The 25,092-nt window shown below is 39.2% G+C and overlaps 3 protein-coding genes across 3 annotated transcripts; 2 read left to right on the top strand and 1 right to left on the bottom strand.

Moving 5' to 3' along the window:
- The first annotated feature begins 8,457 nt into the window (after positions 1-8,457).
- LOC117827299 (complement C1q tumor necrosis factor-related protein 6-like) lies at positions 8,458-9,578 on the top strand. Its single transcript, XM_034703837.1, has 3 exons — positions 8,458-8,690; positions 8,768-8,890; positions 9,108-9,578. Exons 1-3 carry the CDS (start codon positions 8,480-8,482, stop codon positions 9,386-9,388), a joined length of 615 nt encoding a protein of 204 aa, XP_034559728.1. The 5' UTR covers positions 8,458-8,479; the 3' UTR covers positions 9,389-9,578.
- A 7,041-nt stretch (positions 9,579-16,619) lies between these two features.
- LOC117826647 (complement C1q-like protein 2) lies at positions 16,620-17,783 on the top strand. The gene is made up of 3 exons (XM_034702889.1): positions 16,620-16,896; positions 17,024-17,146; positions 17,265-17,783. The coding sequence occupies exons 1-3, from the start codon at positions 16,650-16,652 to the stop codon at positions 17,543-17,545; spliced, it is 651 nt and encodes a 216-aa protein (XP_034558780.1). The 5' UTR covers positions 16,620-16,649; the 3' UTR covers positions 17,546-17,783.
- Positions 17,784-22,943: 5,160 nt separating this feature from the next.
- LOC117826648 (ras-related protein Rap-2b-like) lies at positions 22,944-25,092 on the bottom strand. The gene has a single exon (XM_034702890.1). It carries the CDS (start codon positions 24,671-24,673, stop codon positions 24,125-24,127), a length of 549 nt encoding a protein of 182 aa, XP_034558781.1. The 5' UTR covers positions 24,674-25,092; the 3' UTR covers positions 22,944-24,124.

Below are 25,092 nucleotides of genomic sequence, written 5' to 3'. Positions count from 1 at the left end.
CCACAAATAAAATTAACAGTTCACTGAGAGGGGGGGCAGAGGTATCTCTGTGGGCCATACCTGTGATGTCAACTTTATTCTTAGAAGAGTGACAAATTAAAAGACAAAGGCAGCTTTGTAGGAGCTCATGGTGGCTCCAGTGAGCGAAGCCTGCTTGTCTCTGATGCAAGTTGAACAAAGCCAGAGGGATATTTCTGTCTAGTTGTCAGGAGATATCTTCCTAATACATCTGTTGTATGTATGTACGGCCAATTCAAGTTGTAGCTGAAAACTAATTCTGATCCTCTTAGTCTGCTATGGTTTAATGGCCTTACAGAAAATGACTGAATGATGACCGACACAGTAATGCAGAGAAAAGTATGTAAACGTTTGTCTGTGTATTGTGAATGCAAAGATTCCAGGATCTTTCATTTAGTGTATATGTAGAAAAAACGTAATATGCACTGCAGTAGCACCAACAAAAGTCCTTTGTTATAGTGTGACAATGAGCCAGATTATCTTCAATAATACTGAGTTAATGCTATCCAACTGGCCACAGGGATACATGGGAGTTGAAAACAAAACACCCTCTTTTTTTCTTCCTCAAAGTTAATGAGAGGCTATGACAGCAGACATGGCACAATCTTCTTCTTACCTGTGAAAGTTAAATTCAAAAGCATTAAAAAGGCATAACCGCTCAGTTAAATGCACCAGAGGGGGTTTGCAGCTACCATGCTTTAATACGAGACGGATTCTCTGTGTCTGTGTAACCGATGTAGAACAAGCACACACAACTACACCAGTGGCCTAAGGGACTGCACTATAACTACAGAGTCTTGCTTTAAATCGTGTTCTGTGTAGACAAAACCTTGGCACCAGACTTTACCACAGTTTTTTTGCTGTCCAAGTAGACTCACAGAGCTTTCAGGGTACAAACAAGGCTTTCAATAATGCATTTTTCTGTTTTGCTTGCAGAACAGATCTCTTATTAAGTCATACATTGTTGTCCCTTTCTTTTATGCATGTTTTTATGTTTTTATTGAAATATTTTTGGCTTTGTTTCTGTTTTTGAGCTTCACTAGGAGACACATTTTTTGGTTATTTTTAGGACTTATTTTATTCAAGCAGCGTCCACAACACCAGGTTTTTATAGCTGAAAATTCAAAGAAAACATCTTCGGATTCTATGTTATCCTCATTGTTTATTGTTGGATTGTCGGCATAATTTAATTGTGTGGTAAAAATATTAAATCATCACAAAATGTAAGTCTATATTCATAGAGTATCTTACATGTAAAGCTGCATATGGGTCCCCCCCTGTACTGCTGGTCAGTTGTACCTGCCTGCCCTCTTGTGAACAAAAAGGAAACAGCAGCCATGTTCAAGGAAGAATTCAGTTTGATGCTATCAAACACCATCAGGCCTGAATACTCTTTTGTACATTTTGTACTTTGCTCATCCGAAAAAAGGCACAGACTTGCAAAGACAATTGTGAAATGGAAGTGGGTGCACACACACACACACACACACGCACACACACAGTCATTCACAGTGTATGAGTAGATGGGCTGAAAACGGAGATAAGATGTTTGCTGAATGTGGGGGAAGCTGAGCGCCTCTGTGTGTCTGCTGTGTCCTCCCACTCAGTGTGCAATGTGAGAGGCAGATGCAGAGCATTTAGTCTATTTCAGTCCATGGATATGTGAGGTCTTTTCATCACTGTTCCCTCCAAGACCAGAGTGACTCATCCACAATCTGACTCCTGCAGGCAACAGTGATGCTAGAAAATATCTGACCCTCACAGAGGAAGGAAGTCTTGGTCATCATGTGGAAAATGCCTTGACCCACACTCACAAACTGGCAGCTTTACTGTTGAGGAAAAATGTGTCCGTATTTATTTAGAGTTTTATCTCTCCTGCACTTCCAAACTTTTCTTGTCATTGGCTTTTACATTATTGTTTTTTTTTGCTTGAAAATGACTTGATAGACAGAAAGCTCCCATTTTCATATGAACTCATGACACCCTTTTAACATTAAGGCCCTTACATATCCTGGATTAAGCAACTTGAAACTTCACTCGAGAAAGAAGCATGGAATGTAATCAACGCCCACTTGCTTGAGGTGAATATTCCAGAGGATCACCTGTTGCGTTCACACATGCTGACCCTGACTAGACAGAGACTTTGCATTTGGAAACTAGAAAAAATATTGCTGACTGGATTTTGGGATTTGAGTTCACACATCCACCTCACCTAGACAATGTTAGGACATTTTCTGGAGTGCAGTGCATGTGCTAAAAAGGCTACAGGTGAAATAATGACATCCAGAGATGATTCTCTTTATGTTTATTGTTACTGAAGAAGTGTTGCAACAGCATTAGTTGATAGAGGTTGTGCTCTTTCAGCAGGAGAAAAGCATATAAAGTGTGCAGAGTCTAAACTCCACAGATATCAATCTCATCAGGCAGGTCTAGTAGTGTCCATGTTTCATGGTCTTCATATCAGGGCTGCTTTGGTGGCACAGTATCAAGTTGGTGGTTGATATGTTGGAGCTCTTGGTGTATATGGGCTCCTTTTTGTAAATTAATTGTGTTTTGGAGTATTTCTATGATATTTAGTAAGATTTACAGTATTTAGATTGGTGGATGGTTTCACTCTCTCAACTAAGACCAGATGGCAGCACCTTTTTTTTTTTACTTGATAGAATCATTTTTACTTCTATAATGGCAGTTCTAAACTTTTCCTCTGAAAATTTTACACCAATATATACTGTATACATAGTTTTTTTTTTTAGCCATAAGTTGCCTAAAATGAAAACATGTCTGCTCTCTTTTACTTTGGTCTTAAATTACCTCACGTGATAAGGACATCATTGCTCCAAAAGAAACGTGACAGATGTTTGTCTTTGAGCAAGTCAAAAGCCAAACATGATTGTAAATAATAGTTCAAGGTTTTTAAGACACGATGTCACAAAAGAACTATAAAAGAGACCTTTGGCCAGCCGGCCAACTTAATTCCTCTGTCTCTGATAAGTATTTATCTGGATAAGGATAGATTGCTTTCCAGTAAATTCAAGGTTATTTCCTACTTCGTGTGGTATATAAAGACAGTTGTGGAGAGCTGTTGAAACAAACTGAATGAACCCAAAGATGAAGAACTCCGTGGCTGTGTTGGCTGTATCCCTCCTCTGCTTTGGTGTTACTGAGGTTGAGCAGCTGGAACATGAGGAAGGAGAAAGCAATAGCACACAGGTTCCTGACAACGTGCTAACTATACAAGGACACCAAAATGACAATTTTCAACTTTTCGTCATCTTAAGAGAGCTTGAGGCCAAACTGAGAAACACTGAGAGGCAGTTAGAGGATCTGAAGCGGGAGATGAAAGGTAAGAACATGCAATGAAAGCATCAAGTAACAGAGTTATATTCTTTGTGGATTTATCATTCCTATTTTTTATAAGGTCATCTGAAGTTAACAAAATGGCTAAAATATGCTCTTATAACAGCCTCCTATTTATAACCTCTTAAGGTAACCAGGTGGCATTTGGAGCATCTATTGGTAATGTGGGTAATATTGGACCTTTCAACGTTGAAATCACACTGACATACAAGGATGTCTATTCAAACACTGGCGCATACAACCCTGCAACAGGTAAATTTAAAGCTACTACATGTATTAATTGATGGTATTATGTAGAATGGTTTTGATTTGATAGATACAGTGTGTGACTCTGGTGTATATATATATATATATATTTATATATACTGAAATAGTAAACTGACCACATTACAACCCTACAAATGATGACACTGGCATTAGTGTAGATGATGCAATTGGTGAGGATTTAATTGTCCTCATTTGCCATTTACACTGATAATAAAATAACACTAAAAGTGGCAAACATTTCAGATGACATATGATGTAATACTATTGATCATCCACAGGTATTTTCACTGCTCCAGTCAGAGGAGTCTATTACTTCAGTTTCTCTGGTCATAATATATCAACCAGACCAATGGGGCTGCGACTGATGAAGAATGGCGTGCAGATGATTACAGTGTTCAACCATCCAGCTGGAAACCGCCATGAGACAGCAACCAATGGCATGACTCTACAGCTGGAAGTGGGAGACCAGGTGTACATGAGACTTCGTGCAAACACCTGGATTTTTGATAATTCCAACGACCACAGTACCTTTATTGGACATTTGTTGTTCAGGCTGTAAGTTGAATAAAGTTGAGTTACGCTAAACACAGTAGAAACCAGATTTGAGAAGGACATCAATTGAGGGCTGTAAGGTGCTGCAGTGGGGAGCCCTATTGCCTCACAGCTAGAAGGTTCCTGGTTCGCATGCCCGGCCAGGCAGGTGCCTTTCTGTGTGGAGTTTGCATGTTCTCCCCGTGCATGCGTGGGTTCTCCCAAGGTACTCTGGCTTCCTCCCGCGGTCCAAAAACATGCTTACCAGGTTGATTGATCACTCTAAATTGCCCGTAGGTGTGAGTGTTAGGATGGTTGTCTGTATCTCTGTGTTGGTGACCTGTCCAGAGTGTACCCTGCCGTCTGCCCAAAGCCAGCTGGGATAGGCTCCAGCCCCCCGTGACCCCTAACAGGGTAAGGGGTCAAGATAATGGATGGATGGATGGATGGATCAATCTTCAGCAGGACTCCAAACGACGGGAAACAATAACCAAATGCAGTTTTTTGTGTTTCAGGATGGATATAGTATTAATTTGGGGGTTTAACTAAGAGTTAGACCCATTTGATACACCTCAAGTAACTTAGCATTCAGCCACTTGCTAGCTAGCAAGTTTGACAATGTCACACAGGCATCTTACTCAAATTGCAACATACTATCAATATTATACCTGATTGTGAATTGCTTACAGTCCACGAAACACTCAGAAACATTAACATTTTCTCTGTTAGCTTGTTTGTTGCTGCAGGAAATGCATAGCTGGATTGTCTCAGTTTGAAAATGGTTGCACATATTATTTTCAAACTGATGATATCTACCCATCTTCCCAGTTTTCTTCTGTACATTGTTTATACCTAGGCTACACGTCTGTGCACATTTTCACCATGTCATTGGTTTTGGAAATATTTGTAAATTTACTTATTTAGTTGTGTATATATGTTGTGTATATGTTGTAAGATATGCTTATTTTTTACCTCTTTAATTTTAGTTGCTAATAACTTTTTAATAATTGCTATTTTATAGGCTCTTGTTTGATTTATACTGTTTTGCACTGTCTACTTTGCTGCTGTGACACTTAAATGTCCCCGTTGTGGGACGAATAAAGGACTATCTTATCTTATCTTATCTTATATGATTTCATTTTAATAATAGCAGTACTAAATGTTTCTGAACATGCCAGCTTCATTTATTTATTCAAACTATAGGCTTTTGCCCTACTTTGATTTTTTTCTAATTTCAAACAGTACAATATTCTTGCCATTCAAATGACGTGCTTTTCACGTTTCTACTGACTGTGCTCTTAAACTTTGTATATCCTGTCTTATTGTTCGTGTTTTACTGAATATCTTGTGTGTTTTGTTGGGGCAACCATGAAGGGCTGTCATTAAATGATAAAAGAAAAAATGCTAGGTCAAAAGATCATTCTCTTTTACTGTTATGAGCAGTTTTTCTGTAAACAAATTTCATGAAATGCATACATACATGCATATATTTCAAATACTGTCAAATACGTATGTTTTACATTGAGGCAAAACCTTTAGTGTCCGTCAGCATCATATTGGTAAACGATGTGGCAAAATGTTAGTTTCCCTTAGGATGCTAAATTGGTAGACTAAACAATATTTATATTTTTTATTGCTACATAAATAGCAGCAGAGCAGGTGAATGTATTTCTAAGTTACCAATCAATAGAAAATCAAATCATGAGTGGTTGTGTCTTTTGCTCGGTTAATTTATAGAAGCATTTCGACTGCAAAGCTCTTCTGAATGACAGAAATGTTATAGTAAAGATACTTTCAGAAGACCTGTTCACCTTGTTTAACTTAACGAGCAGGTCAACATGTATAATAACAAATGAGCAGACTGAGGTTTGACCATGAATTTAAATGTTTATGACAACAATCCCTCGCCATGGAAGCGTTATACCTCCTGTGGAATGACAGGGACAATTTTTCTCAAAAGCTATATATGTGAGGCTTATGCTGTTACACAGTCATTTTCATCCACACTTTTCTTTACTTAGTTGAGACTTGCTCTATGTTTGGCTTTGGATGTAGCTTGAATCTTTGGGCCCATTTCATTATACTGAGCAATTTGTATTTTTTATAGGAGCAGCTCATCACTACTTTTCTCATCCTGCAAATACATCCTCATTTCTGCCCTGATGTTATCATTTGCAAAGGCCGTCGCGGTGGACTTACAACACTGACAATTAACTAAGTATTTTTTGGTACATTTCAGACCACAGTGGGCACGCTCAGATGCAACCAGGACGTTTTGACACAGGTCAAGAACTTGAACCAGGAAATCAAGAGATGTTTCACCAGGTCCTTGTACAGCTTTTGTTAGTTGTTGATACAGGACAGTTGCATCCTTTTCTGCATAATGTGTTCTTAATATTTGTTTATTTGTCTGAGAGTTACTGGGGTATGATGTGTTGTCCCCTGTAAATAGCTCCTCAGTTCAAACCCAGAATTCACAACACAAATCACTGCTTCCATAAGCCCCACTTCAGGATAGCACTTTCTTAAACCACTTTCAATCTGGTCCACAAGCCAAAAGTTTCTTTTGAGGTTGACTTACCAACATGTCCATTAATTCTCTGCGTTGAGTGCCTTTTCACGCTCTATCTTAAGTCAGATCGGCCCCAACTGTTGAATGTTTTTAATCTTTGTTGAAGACCCATCTCTTCTCTTTGGCCTTCTCCTCGTGAAGAGGACAGTAATATCCTGTTATGTTGTTATTTATTGTTGTCTTCATGTACTTTTTACTTTTTACCTTGCAAAGCTCTTTGGCCAACACTGGTTGTTTTTAAATGAGCTATATAAATAAAGTTGACTTGACTTGACTTGACTATCTCTGGAGCGACCCGTTACTCCAGCAATGTCCAGGACAGTGTGTTGCTCCCTTGTTGTCGTTCCAACGTCGGCTGGGGAACGGACCAGCTCGTGAATCCTGTCGCTGTAGTTGAGGAAGCAACAAAGGCTCTACTCCCACGTTGTTGTTCTATGACGAGTCTTCTCACCTTGCAGTTTCTTACCCAGACTATGGTAGCACAAATATTTTCTTACAAGATAAAATTATTTTACTCCTACTAAGGCAGTTTTTAAACATTTTCTCAGATTCTCAGATTTTTTTAAATTTCAGTGAATGTCTGGTTCTATATTCATTTCAATGACTTGTACAGATTTCCTGACTTCAATGATAGTGCCACCTAAGAGACTGCCAACAAACTTCTGTACAAATATTCTTGCCCCACAGAAGATGTATCCTGATGAATTAGAATATCCTTTCACTCTTCCAACCAAATCCTGAGGTTGACATTTGTCTTTGCCATATTAATGTCCTGAAAACTATTTGATGGATGGACTTAACATAGACTTTCATGTTCTCCTCAGGATGACTTATAATAATTGGATTGATCCCCTAAATTTTCATCAATCATCATCACTTTGTCTGAGACTTTGCTTTGTAAATACCTGCAAAACTAACAACATATCATAAATCTCACATGTATTCTGCATTAAGTAAGGGACAATGTATATTGAGCAGGTAGTTATGCCAGTTAACCCTGAGGTGGTATTTTAAATGCTGACTGAAACTAACATTTTTGCCACAGTGTCAACAGGCAGAGGTGAAATATGTCAAAATCCTCTTGATTTGATATGACATGATTGATCAGGTTGTCCCTGGCATCACTTTCACAGTTCAGAAACAATCAATGTTATTATTGAGGTTTTGACCAATCAGAATCAAGTATTCAACCCAGCTGGGGAATATGTGCTTAAAACACTACAGTATGATGGCAAACAAGGTAAATATCAAACAACAACTTCATGCTAACATTTTCATTTATAAAGTTCTGGAAGACAAGATTATTCCCAGATGAATGTTCACTAATGAAAACATGCTTTTGAATATAAGATTATCTTTTAGCCCAATGTCACATACACGTTGGCACTAAAGATGGAAACAAAAATATTTTCTGTAAATTGGTGACTTTAACAAATACATAAACATGTGAAGCCAGACTCAGATTTAATATGAAAAAAAATATGATTGTAATCAATAGTCTAAGGCTTTAATGACCTGCTTTCACAAAGGAATATCCATAGAAACATTTAGCAAACTCATCTACGTAATTCTTCTATATCTGATAAAGATTTATCTGGATAAGGACAGATTACCTTCTGGTATTTCAAGATTATTTCCTCTTTGCTTTCTGGTAAATTTAAGGTGTTTCCTCCTTTGTGGGGTATATTAAGAAAGGTGTGGAGAACTGTTCAGATAAATTAAACCGACCCAAAGATGCAGACCTCCGTGGTTGTGTTGGCTGTATCCCTCCTCTGCCTCTGTGTTGCTGAAGGAGAAGCCAATAGCACACAGGATCATGACAACGTACGGGCCGTACGAGAATTAGGACATTGCAAGTACAACATTTATCACCTCTTCCAACAGCAGGAGAACAGACTGAAAGACACTGAGAAGCACCTAGAGCATCTGAAGAAGGAGTTGAAAGGTAAGAACATGCCATGAACATATCAAGTAACAGGGTTATATCTTTCTGGATTTATCATACCTATTGTTTACCTTTAGGTAACCAGGTGGCATTTGGAGCCGCACTTGGTGATGTGGGTAATGTTGGACCGTTCCACTATGAAATCACACTGCTCTACAAAAAGATCTTCTCAAACAGTGGCTCGTACAACCCTTCAACTGGTAAATGTACAACTTCTACATGCATAAATTGATAAATGGGTTTATTTGGTAAATAAATACAGTGTGACTGGTTTGATTATAAGGCTATATGTAAGGGATAATGTATGGTTAGCAGGTAATTATGAGAAATAGAATCCAGGCAGGGTGAGACAAGAACATGGTGCAAAGCGAGCACATTTCACCTGAATTTACCATTACCATTTATCATCATGCACAGGTATTTTCACTGCTCCAGTCAGAGGAGTCTATTACTTCAGTTTCTCTGGTCATAACCAATCAACCAGACCAATGGGGGTGAAACTGATGAAAAATGGAGTGCAGATGACTACCGCGTACAACCATCCTGGACCGGCCCATGCTGTGACAGCAACCAATGGCATGATTCTACAGCTGGAAGTGGGAGACCAGGTGTACATGAGACTTTTTGCAAATACCTGGATTTTTGATAATATTCACAGCCTCAGTACCTTTATTGGGCATTTGTTGTACAGTCTGTAAGAACAAAAATTTTAAAAGTCAGGAGCTTCATTATTTTCATTGTTGGCAAGTTTTTTTTATTGATTGTGGGGTAATCAGAAATGTTAATTCCAGAAGTGGTCCTTTACATGTGGATTAGAGCAACTGAAGGAATTTGAATCAATGTACAAATCATGTCAGAGGTTTAAAGGATGTCTAATGTAAAATATAAATTCACCAATCTGTTTTAAATAAAGTCGGCAACAATGACTTAGGAATACATTTTTTTAAAAATTGTATTTAATTTTAGATTTTGCATTGGATGCAACAGAAATACCAAACAACAGTTAAGGGTTTAAGCTAGTCACACTGCACATGCAGGTCATATGAAGAAGGCTATGTGTGTGCGAACCACACAGATGATTTGCATTTATTTCCCCTTTCTCTCTCCACTGATCAAATTTATTTATACCTTGTGATTTTCAAAGTATCCAGAAGATGTCATATTCCTGTGCATATTTTTTTATTCCAATACTCTTAGATATAGGGCCGTCATACACCTGACACAATGCCCCTTCAAGATTTTCTACATTTTGTGTGGATTTTAGTTTTTACAGTGAATTTCAATGAGCTTTTTGAAAACATACTGTTCCCTAACATATTTTATTACCCAGGAAAGTGCTACACTGAAAGTAAAATATTTGGAGATACAAGACAGCAGCAGCAAAACATTTTTCAACTTTCACTTTTCTTTACTTAGTTGAGACTTGCTCTATGTTTGGCTTTGGATGTAGCTTGAATTGTTGGGCCCATTTCATTATACTGAGCAATTTGTATTTTTTATAGGAGCAGCTCATCACTACTTTTCTCATCCTGCAAATACATCCTCATTTCTGCCCTGATGTTATCATTTGCCAAGGCCGTCACGGTGGACTTACAACACTGACAATTAACTAAGTATTTTTTGGTACATTTCAGGCCACAGTGGGCACGCTCAGATGCAACCAGGACGTTTTGACACAGGTCAAGTACTCGAACCAGGAAATCAAGAGATGTTTCACCAGGTCCTTGTACAGCTTTTGTTGGTTGTTGATACAGGACAGTTGCATCCTTTTCTGCATAATGTGTTCTTAATATTTGTCTGAGAGTTACTGGGGTATGATGTGTTGTCCCCTGTAAATAGCTCCTCAGTTCAAACCCAGAATTCACAACACAAATCACTGCTTCCATAAGCCCCACATCAGGATAGCACTTTCTTAAACCACTTTCAATCTGGTCCACAAGCCAAAAGTTTCTTTTGAGGTTGACTGACCAACATGTCCATTAATTCTCTGCGTTCAGTGCCTTGTCACGCTCTATCTTGGAGTGGCTTGGCCAACACTGGTTGTTTTTAAATGAGCTATATAAATAAAGTTGACTTGACTTGACTTGACTATCTCTGGAGCGACCCGTTACTCCAGCAATGTCCAGGACAGGGTGTTGCCCCCTTGTTGTCGTTCCAACGTCGGCTGGGGAACGGACCAGCTCGTGAATCCTTCTGTCGCTGTAGTTGAGGAAGCAACAAAGGCTCTACTCCCACGTTGTTGTTCTATGACGAGTCTTCTCACCTTGCAGTTTCTTACCCAGACTATGGTAGCACAAATATTTTCTTACAAGATAAAATTATTTAACTCCTACTAAGGCAGTTTTAAACATTTTCTCAGATTCTCAGAATTTTTAAAATTTCAGTGAATGTCTGGTTCTATATTCATTTCAATGACTTGTACTATTTAAAAAACACAGACAGAAGATGCAGTATGTTTACCTCAAATATTAAAAGAGTGATTGCAGTTCAACAAAACAGATCTGATCTTATGATGAACATAAAACTATAAAACAAACAGCATTGCAAGATGAGTAAATGGGTAAAATTAGAAGAAAGTGGTAGAATCGAACCCTAATGGGAAGGATGTGCTTTAGATGGGTGGTGTAGTGGATATCATTTTTGTCTCACAGCATGAGGTACCAATCCTGTGCGTTCATTCAATGTTCTAGCTTTCTCCAAGTGAGGTGTGTGGACCCTGATTTTGAGCTACAAGATTATAAACATAATAAATAAACCAGATGTGGCTTTCAGCAAATGATTGTGGATCAGGATCCTAAAAAACAAGTCAGAACTGGAAAAAAAAAAAAAAAGAAGTTGGCACTGCATGGTAGCATGTAAGTGTGGTGGTTAGCACCGCCACCTTTAGCAAAGGAGACCCCACTTTAAATCCTGGCTGGGCCTTTCTTTGTGGATAATGATAATAATTTTAAACACCCTGACTGAACTGGAAAGTTAATGATCCCTAAAATGAAACACTACAAGGCCACACATTATTGTGATGTTAGCACTAGCACAGCTGAGTTACAAATGATAAATGAAGCTAGACTGTAGACTGGATCTTTTGGAACTGTTCACACTGCTTGCTTTCCTTGTGCTAATCTAAGATAACTTGTGGCTAGCTTTAGCATTATCTTATACTTCGGAACACTGTCAATTACCGTAATTAATAGTTTGAAAAAAAAAAGTTTATTTTACGTAGCAGACGAAATTGCATTGCTAGCTGGAGTCCTGGCTTACATGTGTCTCCCTGTTGCATCCACTTGTGAGCCGTTAAACATTGTAAAAAGTAAAACCACTTTATTTTGATGTTCCATCAGTGTCACAAATCCAAATTATTTTGCAGATGATGCTGGATTCCAAGATAATAAACAAAACTCTAGACGGACATGGTAAAAAAAACGTGCAACTCCAAACCAGTCTAGCTTCCACTGACTCTTCCCACTGTCTGTGCTACACAATCCTATATTAAAGAGACAGTGTCTTCTTATCAAAAAATAAACTATAATAATATGTTAAATGATCAAACCTATTATGTTTTTGTACATTCTTTACCACAACAATTTCTTAATTATACTAACGCTGAATAAATCTATAAACAGTCACTAATAACCGGAAACATTACTTTGCCCCATACACATTAGCTCTATAAATCTTTTTTTCTACACCACTTCACTACTTCCTCTCTCCTCTCAGGTCCCTGCAATTGCAAAACTTTGGTCAGTTAAAGTGGACGAAAAAAACCCAGTTCTTAGTTCATCAAAATCTTCTCACATGATAGACCAACTCTTCCTGCTGAGGTCAGACAAAGTGTCTCTGAGTTCATTTGTTGTCTGTTGTGACAGCGTTGAGTGGAAACACTTCACAGTACTGTTCTGCTCATAAGCATTTATCCATTACTTAATGTTCAGAAAAGCATGAGTTACATTGATAAGCACAACCCCACATCCGTCACATCACCAAAACTGCCTTCTTTCACCTCAGCAACATCGCCCGCCTCCGTCCCACTCTCTCCAAATCCGCTGCTGAAACCCTAATTCATGCATTTATATCCTCACGACTCGACTACTGTAATAGCCTCCTGTATGGTCTTCCCTCCTCCCATCTACAAAAACTACAATACGTACAGAACTCTGCTGCCCGGCTACTCACCCACTCCCGCTCCAGAGACCACATCACCCCTGTCCTTCAACAGCTCCACTGGCTGCTCACCACGTACAAATCCCTCAATAACCTGGCCCCCCCATACCTCACTGACCTTCTCCAGTACTAGCACCCCTCCCGTCGCCTCCGATCCTCTGACTCCAACCTCCTCACTCCCATTACTAAATCCAAGCACCGTACCTTGGGGGACCGGGCCTTTGCCATAGCCGCCCCCACCCTCTGGAACTCTCTCCCCCCACACAGCCGTGCTTCTGACTCACTTCATTCATTTAAGAAACAGTTAAAAACGTACCTTTTCAAACAGGCATTCCCCACACATTAATTATTCCACCTCTTCCCTTGTCGTCTGCTTGTCTTATATGTCTTTATTGTATTTATTTATTGTCTCTCTTGTAAAGCGTCTTTGAGTTCTTGAAAAGCGCTATATAAAACTTAGGTATTATTACTATTATTATCATTTATTAATGAACAGTATTTATAAAGTCAATGTAATATAAGACTTTCTATAAATCCACTGATTAATCCATTGTTTAATTCTCTCTTAAAGGTACAGTGTAAACAGGAATATTTATATATATCTAGAGCGCAGATTCTAGATTGGAACGCTCCCTTACTCACCCCTCCTGTTGGTGAATTGCAGCTGCCACAATGACCTTTGAGGACAAGAAGCTCTTTTGATGCATGATAAGTTTGATCATTTATTTGTCAAGTTTTTACAATCAAAAATGTCTACCAATATATATATATTTGCATACAACAACAACTACTATTTTCTTCTTCTTCTTTGTCTTCCTATTGATGCAATTTAAGTGGCCTCTCATGAAGTACAAATATGCATATGGCACTTACTAGTTTGTCCTTTCTGAGCTACTGTAGAGACTGTAGAGGTGGTGCAAGATGCCGTTCTGTGTGTCGGGGACCTGCTCCTTATGTAGGGTTAAAAGGCTCACTTTAAGTTAACAAAAACAAAGATATTTTTATACTCAGGTGATTATGCACTAATATAAACATACTCACAAATATTATAATTCAGTTCTTCAAAGTATGTTCTACTTAGTGTTGCTTAATAATACACACTGTACCTTTAATGGATAGTATTAATAAATAATGTAAATTTGCTTGTTAATTGCCATGATTGGTTGATGCTCCTAGGCACTACCTGATGATTTCATGATGATGCCCCATCAAGTGTCATGTCATACAGATCATATTATACCACCTAACTTTACCCTTTCTCTAGTCCAAAAACAAGTGACTGTAAACATCATGGTAAATGAGTGTAATGTGATCCTTCAAATCACACCATATAATATTAATCATACCACACGTCACACCCCCTGCAGGAGACCATAGCAACACTGGGTAGCTCGTTCAGTGACAGACTTCTTCACCCGCGGTGTCTCATGGAGAGATACCGCAGGTCTTTTCTTCCTGCGGTGGTCAGACTCTATAACCAATTACAGTTACATCATCAAAACGGACTCAAGTGCAATATTTCCCCAATTCAGTTAATCCTTCTCTTCTTACATGTGCAATATGTCTTTCTACCCTTCATCTCAGTTCTGTTCTGTACATTGTTTATACCTAGGCTACAAGTCTGTGCACATTTTCACCACGTCACTGGTTTTGGAAATATTTGTAAATTTACTTATTTACTTGTGTATATATGTTGTAAGATATATGCTTGTTTTTATTTCTTTCATTTTAATTGCTAATAACTTTTTAATAATTGCTATATATGCTCTTGTTTACTTTATACTGTTTTGCACTGTCTACTTTGCTGCTGTAACACTTAAATTTCCCCGTTGTGGGACGAATAAAGGATATCTTATCTTATCTTAAGCAGCACAGGCACACAAACAAAATATATTCAGCCTTTTCTGTCCCTATTCTACATTTTCTTCTGAACACTTCATACTTTGATATTTTCCGTGTGAGGGTGGGCTCAGATTTAACAAAATAATGAACTTACAGTACTTGGGTTAAGTTAAGTTCAGGGGTCTTGTTATGGGAAGACAGGCTGTGACTAACCATTTACTAAATAGTAAAGAGGAACTGTGTGTAGGTTTTAACATTGCGTACATCTGAGGTGAAGTACAGCAATTTAGGAAGTGTCCTATCTTTCAACCCTCCTTTCCTCTTTACAAAGAAAACCCATATGTGTAAATATACATTGATGGAATTGCTTAGCACTGGATGTTTGCATGAGATGAAGGCTTGTGATTGAGCAGGTTCATTATGCGTTGAAAAGCTGAATAGAAAAGTCTCTCTCTTGCATTAGATGAGTTACTCTCTCCGCCATGTGGCTTGTGAAATTCAGGAGATACAGCAATAGGAACAGGAACAGAGGAAGTGTTTGTGTGAAAGTGCAGTGTAAGCAAAAGTTGTGTCAGATTTTAGGCAGCTCCAAAGATGTGTACTGGTCATTAAGGCATTACATTTTCAATATTACTCGAGGACATATCAAAGTAATGCCAAAATTCCAACCCTTACTCTGCTCAACAATTGAAGAAAGCAGCACTTTATACTGCAGAATGACTGAGACATACTGCATGTATTTCCACATAAAACCAAATGTTTGCATGCCATTAACTCAAATCCTAATACACAGAGGCAGCTGCTTCTGGTGTCACCAAGTGATTCCACTTCTTTCTGTTAAGCCCAGTATCTGTTGCCACCAGTCTGTGAGAAGCCGTTGAATATATTGATGTACATTGAGATGTTGGTACGATAGAAAAGGGTGGCTCAAATCAAGGGAATATAGGATAACAAATACAGCTTTAGGGGGGTAAAAACCTCAAAATAGTATTTATTTGTGCTTAATGTTGAAATAGCTTGACCAGAAATACAAAACTTGACCATTTTTCTCTGATCATGCTGTGAGTAGGGAGCTGAAAGTTGGATATTGAGTAAATTTAGAGGTCTGACTGAGGATAATCTTATTTCAAGCTAAATCAACACAGACCTATTTGATAAACTGGAGGTTACAGTCAGACAACAATAGATGTTAGTATTTAGCCATGTTCCAGCTAATATTTGTGTTTGATAGTGTAACAAGGAGTGAGGAGGCTATTTTTATTTTCATTTTCTATTTTCTCTTCTTTTAAGTGACACAAGGATACTGTATGTTTTTTTTTAATAACCATTGGTGAATTCCCTGCTTTATGTCCAGCTGACACAAAGCAACATTAGCATTAGCATTCACCTAAAGTCCTCCTGTGGCTCCTGTCTACCTGAAGGAAAATTATAATATACCCTAGTTTAGGGACTCTAACAATCTATAGACAGATGTCTTTTGAAGGTAGTTGTATGATTGCTATTTAGAAAAGTCCTGATATTCAGGAGTCGTGACTCGAATTGGACTTGAGCTCTGATGACTCATACCTGGACTTGGGCTCTAGCATTTACTGCATTGGGAGGAAGACAGAGATGACATTTGGATCAGCTGAACTCTGGCAATGTGGTTAATATGGAGAAGGAAACTCTTTATTAACATAAGGAAGCTAGCATTTTCATCGTGAGCACATTAGCAGGACATGTTAGCCTGATTATCTATGGCAGGTATACGGTGTCTTTCATATTAACACAATCGCTGTGTTACTTGGAAGACACTCAACAGTGATTGAGATCTGTTGCACAAAATAATGAATACCAAACATTAGAGCAGAAGGAAAAGAGTTCTTCTTTTGCTGATAAATCAATTGCACTTCCTTCTTTTTGTGGTATCATAAAGCATATAGCGAGGAGCTGATCTCACCAAAACGACGTTACTGAAAGATGAAGATCCCAGTAGCTGTGTTAACGTTGTTTCTCTGCAGTGTGGCTGAGGTCCAGCTGCTGCAGCAGCCAGTTCAAGAGGTCAACTGCACAAAGATACCCGACATCGATCCAGCTTGTGTCTGCGCTGATGACATAGCAGGGGGCTATGAAAAGCATTACCCACTTATTGCCATCTTAAAAGAGCTGCAGGACAAACTGAGCAACACTGAGAAGCAGTTAGAGGATCTGAGGGCGGAGGTCCGAGGTAAGAACATACAAAATCTAAGCTTCAGGTTTATACCATATCTTTGGGAGAGTAACATTTTGGTCGGTCTACTTTATGTAAAAAATAATTGTAAAATTTGTTAAGTGATAGTTTTATTTTAAATTAGGTAACCAGGTGGCATTCGGAGCATCTATTGGTGATGCTGGAGTTGTTGGTCCTTTTAACACTGAAGTCACACTGACCTACAAGAATGTCTACTCCAACACAGGAGCATACAACCCTGCGACAGGTTGTAACATCTTTATGTGCATTCATAGATTCATGGTTCCATTGATTAAACTATTACTGGATTAAATAGAAAAGCAAAACAAGTACCATCACTTACTGTAAGATTTGATCATCCACAGGTATTTTCACTGCTGAAGTCAGAGGAGTCTATTACTTCAGCTTTTCTGGTCATAATAGCTCCACTAAGCCAATGGGGCTGCGGCTGATGAAGAACGGCGTGCAGATGGTTACAGTGTTCAACCATCCAGCTGGAAACCGCCATGAGACAGCAACCAATGGCATGACTCTACAGCTGGATGTGGGAGACCAGGTGTACATGAGACTCCGCCAAGACACCTGGATTTTTGATAATTCTAACAACCACAGTACCTTTATTGGACATTTGTTGTTCAGGCTGTAAGTCAACACAAATTAAGATAATCAGGAGCTTCATTATTTTTTTTGTTGGCATTTTTATTATTGTTTGTGTGGCAATCAGATATGTATGTTCTGACATTGGTCCTTTATGTGTTGATGAGAGCAACTTGAGAAATTTCAATCAATGTACAAATCATGACACAGGTTTAAAGGAAGTCTGACAAATATAAATTCATCATAATTTACACCTTAATAAACTGTTCAATTAATAAAGCAACAAACTGTTTTTTTCTTTTGTATTGTACACAGCAGAAATCCTAACACAGCTGTTCTTCCAATTCAAAGTCACACTTTACGATTTCATGTTCAGACTTGACCAGAATTGTATCCAAAGAAGGAAAACCAAATTGCCAATCCACGTTCAATCTTTTTCTCTTCACACACTGAATGAAGCTTTTGAAAATCAGGGTAAATTTGAAGCAAAAAATGCAGATTTGGCTACAAATTTCTGGAATAATCCAGGACTCCCAGTATGATGACTCATGACATAACTTTACTACATGTACAAAATATATTCTAAATTATTTCCAAATTCTCTTTATTTTTTGAAGTGAATAATCTGATATGGGGGTCATTTCACAGATCTGAGCACTGTTTGCTTTCTTTGTGCTAATCCAAGCTGACTGGTGGGTAGCTTTAGCACTGTAGTTTATATTTAGGAACACCATCAGTCACTGCAATTAACAGACATTAAAACACATCATGTTTATTTCACCCAACATGTCAGACAATTGCTCTACAATACAAAAAATATAACATTAGATCTCAAAGAAAGTGCATGAGAGTATTTACAGACTTGTTATTAATTGGTTGTTCACAAAGTTGAAGGTTAGTCATGGTGTAGGCTACTAGGAAAAGCCATGCTTTGTCACTGTAAGTAAACTATAAGTAGTGGTCATGGTTTCATTGGTATCTAACAAAGAAACTAGTTGTGTGCAATCTCAGATTTGACCTTTATGAAGCTTTTTCTTTCTACACTGCTAGTTCCACTCCCCTCTGCAATTTCTGTTATTGCAAAAGTCTGGATGAAAAAAACGTTCTCAGTTCAACTTTGATAATACAAATAAACCAGTTCTTTCTGCTGAGATCAGACAACAAGTCTATGTGTGTGTTTGTTGTCTGTTAGGACATGTAGGTTTGAATTTATGTATTATTGTTTAACATTAATTAGTCTCCAATGATACTTGTTTTTTAGGAAGTGATTGCATTCGGTTGTATCATCAAATTTAACTCTTCACCAAACTGCTAAAGAGAAGTTGCTGTGAACATTACCGTAGATCAGTGTCACATGATCCTACTGGCTTAAAATCACACAAAACAAAGCCATCGCACTAAACACAGCAACACAACCAAAAAAATATTAATAATTTTATGTCACTGACCCTATTCTGCATTTTCTCTCTGAGGTTTCACTTTTATTTTTGATAGGTTTGTGTGTGAGTTTTTGCTTAAGTTTCACAAACTAATGAACTTACAGTACTTCTTGTGGAAGTAAAGCGCAGGGGTCGTGTTGTTTGTCATGTGCACCCAAGGGTGGACAAGCTGTGACAAATCATCTACTTCTAAAAAGTAAAGAGGAACTGTGTAGATTTCAACACTGGGTACATCCGAGGTGAAGTACACTAACTCAGGAAGTGCCCTCTCATCCACCCTTCCTTTCCTCTTTACAACAAAAACCTAAATGTGTAAGTCTGTTGTGGCTGCAGGGAAACACATACAGAATGTAGCACAGGTTATACATGGTAAGACTTTAAATACAAAGTTTAATGTTGCAAAGTACAACAGCTCTTAGCTCTCATTAAATGAGTTACTCTGCCATGCAACTTGTGAAATTCAGGCAGACACTAACAAGAACATGAAAACAGAAACAGCTTGTGTAATACTGCAGCACAGGAAAAAATGGTGTCAGATTTTAGGCAACAGCAGATGAGTACTGGTTATATGACATATTTTGTGTACTGATAAAATATATGGCAAAATCCCATAGCTACTTGGTCAAAGGACTATAAGGAAACTGCAGAATATGCCAAATTTATACTTAATGTGTTTTCATGTTTTGATTACAGCTCAGTGTTTGCTTGTGATTAACTTCACACTCAGTCTAATCCTGATACACCAAACTGAATACTCCTGGTGTCCAGCGGCGGTTCTAGACCAATTTTATTTGGGGGGCCAGGCTGGGGCCAAGGGTGTTGTCAGCGGGACACATTCAACCCTGACAAAAGAGACTGAGAAGGGTGAGGGACGGCTGAGAACAAACTGGCAAAACATCAGTGCATACCTATATACTAGACATATATACTACTGTGTACTATATCAAAATGCAGACTGACAGCAGCTGTTTGGCTGTTTACACTCAACATGAGTCCCTTAGCACTCTAAGGTACTGGAACCAAGTGCCACATGCATGTGTTCCGCCTGTAACATCGGCGCGATACTGAAGCTTTTTTATTGTATAATATTTGTTTGGTGTGGAGGGGGGCCACAGGGGGGTCCAGGTTCAGTTTGACAGGGGCACTGGCCCCTGTTGGCCCCTCCCCAGAACCGCCACTGCTGGTGTCACGAAATGATACTACTGCAGCATCCTGACGGAGACCAACACTGATGTGGAGAAATGCATGACTTTAAGGCACTCAAGAATTGACAGTATTCAAACGCCACATTTTCCAGCCTTCATTTAAGTCAAAAGGTCCCATGTGACATGTAGTAAAGTAGAACACTAAATATACAAATCTGCTGTTTATCATTTCAACCTTAAAGTTGTGCTATGGGATCAAAAAACGGTTGTTAAACATCAGGATCAAGCTTGACACACGTACAGCTTCTTTTCTACTGCCCTTTTCCCTTTTCAGTGATCTACTGAGAGCTTCTGGAGATATTTCAGGCTTGTTGGGTTTTTCAAGGAAGGGCACATTTCCGAGGCCGAGTCAGGCTATACATGAGTCACAATGACTCTATGTGCATCTGCTGCTGACTTTGGTGCACACGTCAGTTGGTCATACATTTTCAGTTAAATAAAACGAAACGAAACGAAGACCACCGTTTTATCCATTCATAATGATTAAGATCTTGTGAATCCTCTCAGACTGCTAGTAACTGTTAACATTGAAAATAACTGTGAAAACATTTGGAGATGTTTTTTCACAGGTCAAACTGTTGTGAAGAAATGTAGCTTCTTGGAGCAGAACACCATTTTTTCATGTACAATGAAACAAAGAAATGGAGTTTCACAGAATGCAGCCATGTGGGAGTTTAAGAACAGAATAAAAGATGAAGTAATTATAGCTGTTATACGATGATAAGATGCAGTGATAGATGGAAGTAAATTCTTATGAAAGCACTGTGCCTGCACTGCAAAGTGTTTTAGCTTACATAACTATGCACTGACAGCTGCAGCTTCAATTAAAACAAAGTAGTCAATGTTAGACTCATTGAAGTAATGTTTTCTTCAAGTATGGTATGAATAGTGTTGACATGTCATCAAGCTGAGGTCCACGCTCTGACCTCGTATCTCTCTGGTTGAACAGACACTTGAGCCAGCAGCTCATTGGCTAGTCTCAGGAATGATAAACCCAAACACCAGCCTACAGTATGTGTGTTATGCTGATTGAACAGGGCTGCAGACAGAAAAGCCCTCTCTGTGCTCCACTCTGCAGCAAAACACCCAGCAGGGGAGAGGGGAAACAGCCCTCCCCAGCTAAACACTTTTACTGGAAACCCTACCCACTATCCAAACAACTGGACTGAGGCGTTTTTGTTCACATGGGCAACGATAGCCATGATCAATTATTTAGTCGTTTGAGGCTATTCATCCTCTTAGAAACACTGACCATTTAAAAACTGTAACTCTTTCACTTGTTAACCAATATCTGATATGGCTTCAAATGTCAACTCTCCAACATAAAGACATCTGAACGCCATGACAAGTAATCTTCTCATTAAAACAGAATAAAACCGATTTTATTATTTTTGGTTAAACTTTTGGGGGGATTAGAGGTATGTTTCGGGGGTTAGGGATGGTAAATTAGAGCTCCTGTGATTCGTCACCATTTTGACATCCCTGTGGTCATTTCTGATTTTTTCCGATACATTTGTAATTAAAACTGTCATCCTGCTCTGTTTTAAAGTCACACGTATCATCATTGAGAAGCTTTGCAGTGGAACATGTCAAAAAAAAGGCAGTATCAAAAGCCTGCAGTTAATCTGCTAGTCTGACAACTTCCTCCTCCTGGAGGTTCTAAACAGATTCTAAAATTTCCATTTGTTTCATGACCAGCCCAAAATTCCTTATAGTAGCTTTAATGAACAGCATGTCAAAAGTAAAAAATAATTCACCTAAAGCCCACAGTACATTATTAAATAACTTTTTTTAAAGATGTTCCATAACTCAAATATATATACAAATTCAACAGTAGCTGAGAAAAGTAGCAAATCCTTGAATTGATGAAGCAATGATTTCCATTGAGCAAGATCCTGTCCTGCAATCTGGGCAATTTCAGCAGAGCTGGTTAGAGCATCTCTATGCTGCAGATTGCAAACTAACTTAATTAACCCATAAGCAGTAGCGACACTAGAGGCTGTGTTAAAATTTGCGACATTTGCCTCGTTAATGTTTAAAACTGTGTCAACTGGAAAGCCCTTGGATGAAGAAGAGCAGAATGAGGACAGAAATGTAAACAACTATAGTCCAGGTCACCTCGTCTAAACTTACCTTTAATGTACATTTTCAGTTTAATGTGAATCATAACAAATTAGCAGGTTAATGATATAACTTCCCCTCGAGTTAAAGTGTTCAGATTAATGTTAATTCACCCCACAAGGAGGCTGATAGAAATGTATTGCCATGGAAGCCCCTACCCTGGATTTAAAGGGATAATTTTTTAGCTGTATGAAGAAATCATTTTTAAATCAATTAAAAGCATCTTTAAATCAATACTTTGTGTCAACTTGTTAATGTGTTAGGTTGGCAGCCGGGTTAAAAGAGGCTACCAGCCAGCTCTGCAATGAGGACCTGTTCCCCCTTTTTCAATTGCATCCCCACTGGTTCATTATACATTACTCCTTACAGATCTCATCCTGCTTTCTTTGAGTCAGTGGATCACTTATCAAATATCTTTGCATTAAATAATATGATAATAAATAGGCTGTTTCAGCAGTGAGCTGATCTTTCCTTCCTCGTTGAAGTAGTTTCAGGCTTTTAAACTAACTATATAGGAATAAACTTTATATCTTGATGCTCTTGTCGCTCATAAAGACGCCTCAGTATTGACTTCAGTTTGTTTTGTATCCAGCTAGAAGCTCCAAGGAGCTTTAACTACTGCCTAGACTGCTTGTTTCTACAAGGACATTTTTCTAGAAGTAAAATCAAATGTAAAGGACCCTTAAGGAAAATGCAGACACTTTAATGTTATGTAAAATGCTTTTGTATTACAAGTCATTTCAACTGACAGCTGGATGGCAGAAGATTTGTCCAAAGGGAGAATTACAATTACTGTAGAAGTCAAAAAAATGTCACATTTTTATAAAAGGAAAAATTCTAGATAATACAGACATGGCTTGCCATTCACTGAACCAAAATCCTGCTAGGTTTAAAGACACTCTGTTGTTCTTGTTGGGACTAGTACCTGGAGGAATCTGACCCTGAATCAGCAGGTCTGACACGAGCGTGGCTTCCTGACAGTACAGCAGGAAGAGGCGCTTCTCACTTTGACACCAAATGAAAGTAGATACTGAAAACAGCTAAGAAAAGTTCTGATTGCCATCAAGACGCACTGCAGAGGAAGAAGGGCTCATCAGTTGGCACAGTCACAGGAGTTTTTCTTGGCAAGGCACTTGACATGGGGTTATGGCGTTCCCCATGCAGCGACAGAAATGCACTATGGTCCTTTGTTTGTGCACACTGAGGGGGGGACACCTTCAGCTAAGTGCAAGATCAAGGATAAAATCCACTTTACCACACCAAAACTCAAATAATATGTCAGCAAACACAACTCCACCACAGTGCACAGCTTTCAATACAGTCTCTTCCATGGTGGGGTCTTTGAGGGGGGTAAAATTGTGTTGATCAGATTTGTGTAACCTGTGCAAAGGCTTGAGTGGTGATTGATACGATTAAGAGCGTAAAATTTTTAAGCACTTCTAAGTTTCCTGCTCTGTAATTTTAAGCCATAAAGATGCCAAAAATGATCAATCCCAAAACCAGGACCACCCAAAGACAAGATGGACCTGGCCTAGAAGGTGTAACAGTAACAACTTAAGAGAAATAAAAACCACCAAAAGTTAACAAATACAAAAAGCAGATGTCTCTTAGGTTTCATTATAAGACATTCCCATTGAGGCACATTTCCAGAGAAGTATCATACAAAGCTAAAAAAAAAAAAAATCCCAAAACATTCAAGTAACTTTGTCATGTAAACACTTTTTTCCAGACTATTATACATGATCGATTGTTGTCATGGTCGATTTTATGTTTGTGTGCAACAATAAGACAACAGTGTGAGGAGAGAGAAGCCTGCAGGACAAGTAAGAAGCTGAAATCCAGCTTGGATGTGGACTTTGTTTTTTAGAGCAGGACACATGAGCAGCACTGGTTTCCACCACTGGGGACTGTTGTGTAGTTCATCTGTCTGACTATTTCTGCAAACAGTTCGTCGACTGATCCTTTATTTTTGGCGGAAGTTTCCATAAACGGGCAGCTCCAGTCCTGAGCCAGCGCCTTCCCTTCCCCGGAAGACACCTCTCTCTCTCCCTCCAGGTCCACCTTGTTCCCCACCAGGATCATAGGCACCCTCTCGTATCTCTTCACCCGGATGATCTGGTCTCTCATAGGCCTGATGTCCTGGAAGCTCTGCTGGTTGACCAGGCTGTAGACCAGAATAAAGCCTTGCCCGTTTTTAATGTACAGGTCTCGCATGGAGGCGAACTGCTCGGTACCCGCCGTGTCCAGGATCTCCAGCACGGACGGGGACGAGTCCACCTCTATCTCCTTCCTGTAGAAATCTTCTATCGTGGGGTCGTACTTCTCGATGAAGGAGCCCGTCACGAACTGGACAGTCAGCGCGGATTTGCCCACCCCTCCTGACCCCAAAACAACCACTTTGTACTCCCTCATGGCCTGGGTGGGTGTTGAAAAGGGGGGAGAAAAGAAAAAAAGGCAGACACCTCCTTTTTTTTCCGCGACGAAGCCTCCTCTCTCTCTCTCTCTATCTCTCTTCCTCGCTCTCCCCACCCGCTGACCAGCCCCGATGTTTTCAAAGCGAGCAGGCTGGGAAGGCAACCCTCTGGCTCGGCTAGCAGTCAAACCCCACGCCGGCAAATCCTCTGCGACGGCCACGGAGTCCGGATCCGACCGCTCCTGGACATCAGCGTGGAGGATTACAGCACATATTGATCGCACAGTATTGTGCGAAAGCTGTTGCTGCTGCTGGAAAGCGTGATCGTCTCTCTCTGCTTTGCTCTTGCTGCACAGCGTTTCCTGCCCACCACATCCTCAGCACGTCAAACAGCGACGCTCAGTTCCGCTTTCTTAAA

The sequence above is a fragment of the Notolabrus celidotus genome, chromosome 15 (assembly GCF_009762535.1).
Source record: "Notolabrus celidotus isolate fNotCel1 chromosome 15, fNotCel1.pri, whole genome shotgun sequence".
Taxonomy (NCBI): domain Eukaryota; kingdom Metazoa; phylum Chordata; class Actinopteri; order Labriformes; family Labridae; genus Notolabrus; species Notolabrus celidotus.
This window is presented reverse-complemented; position numbering and strand designations above follow the sequence as displayed.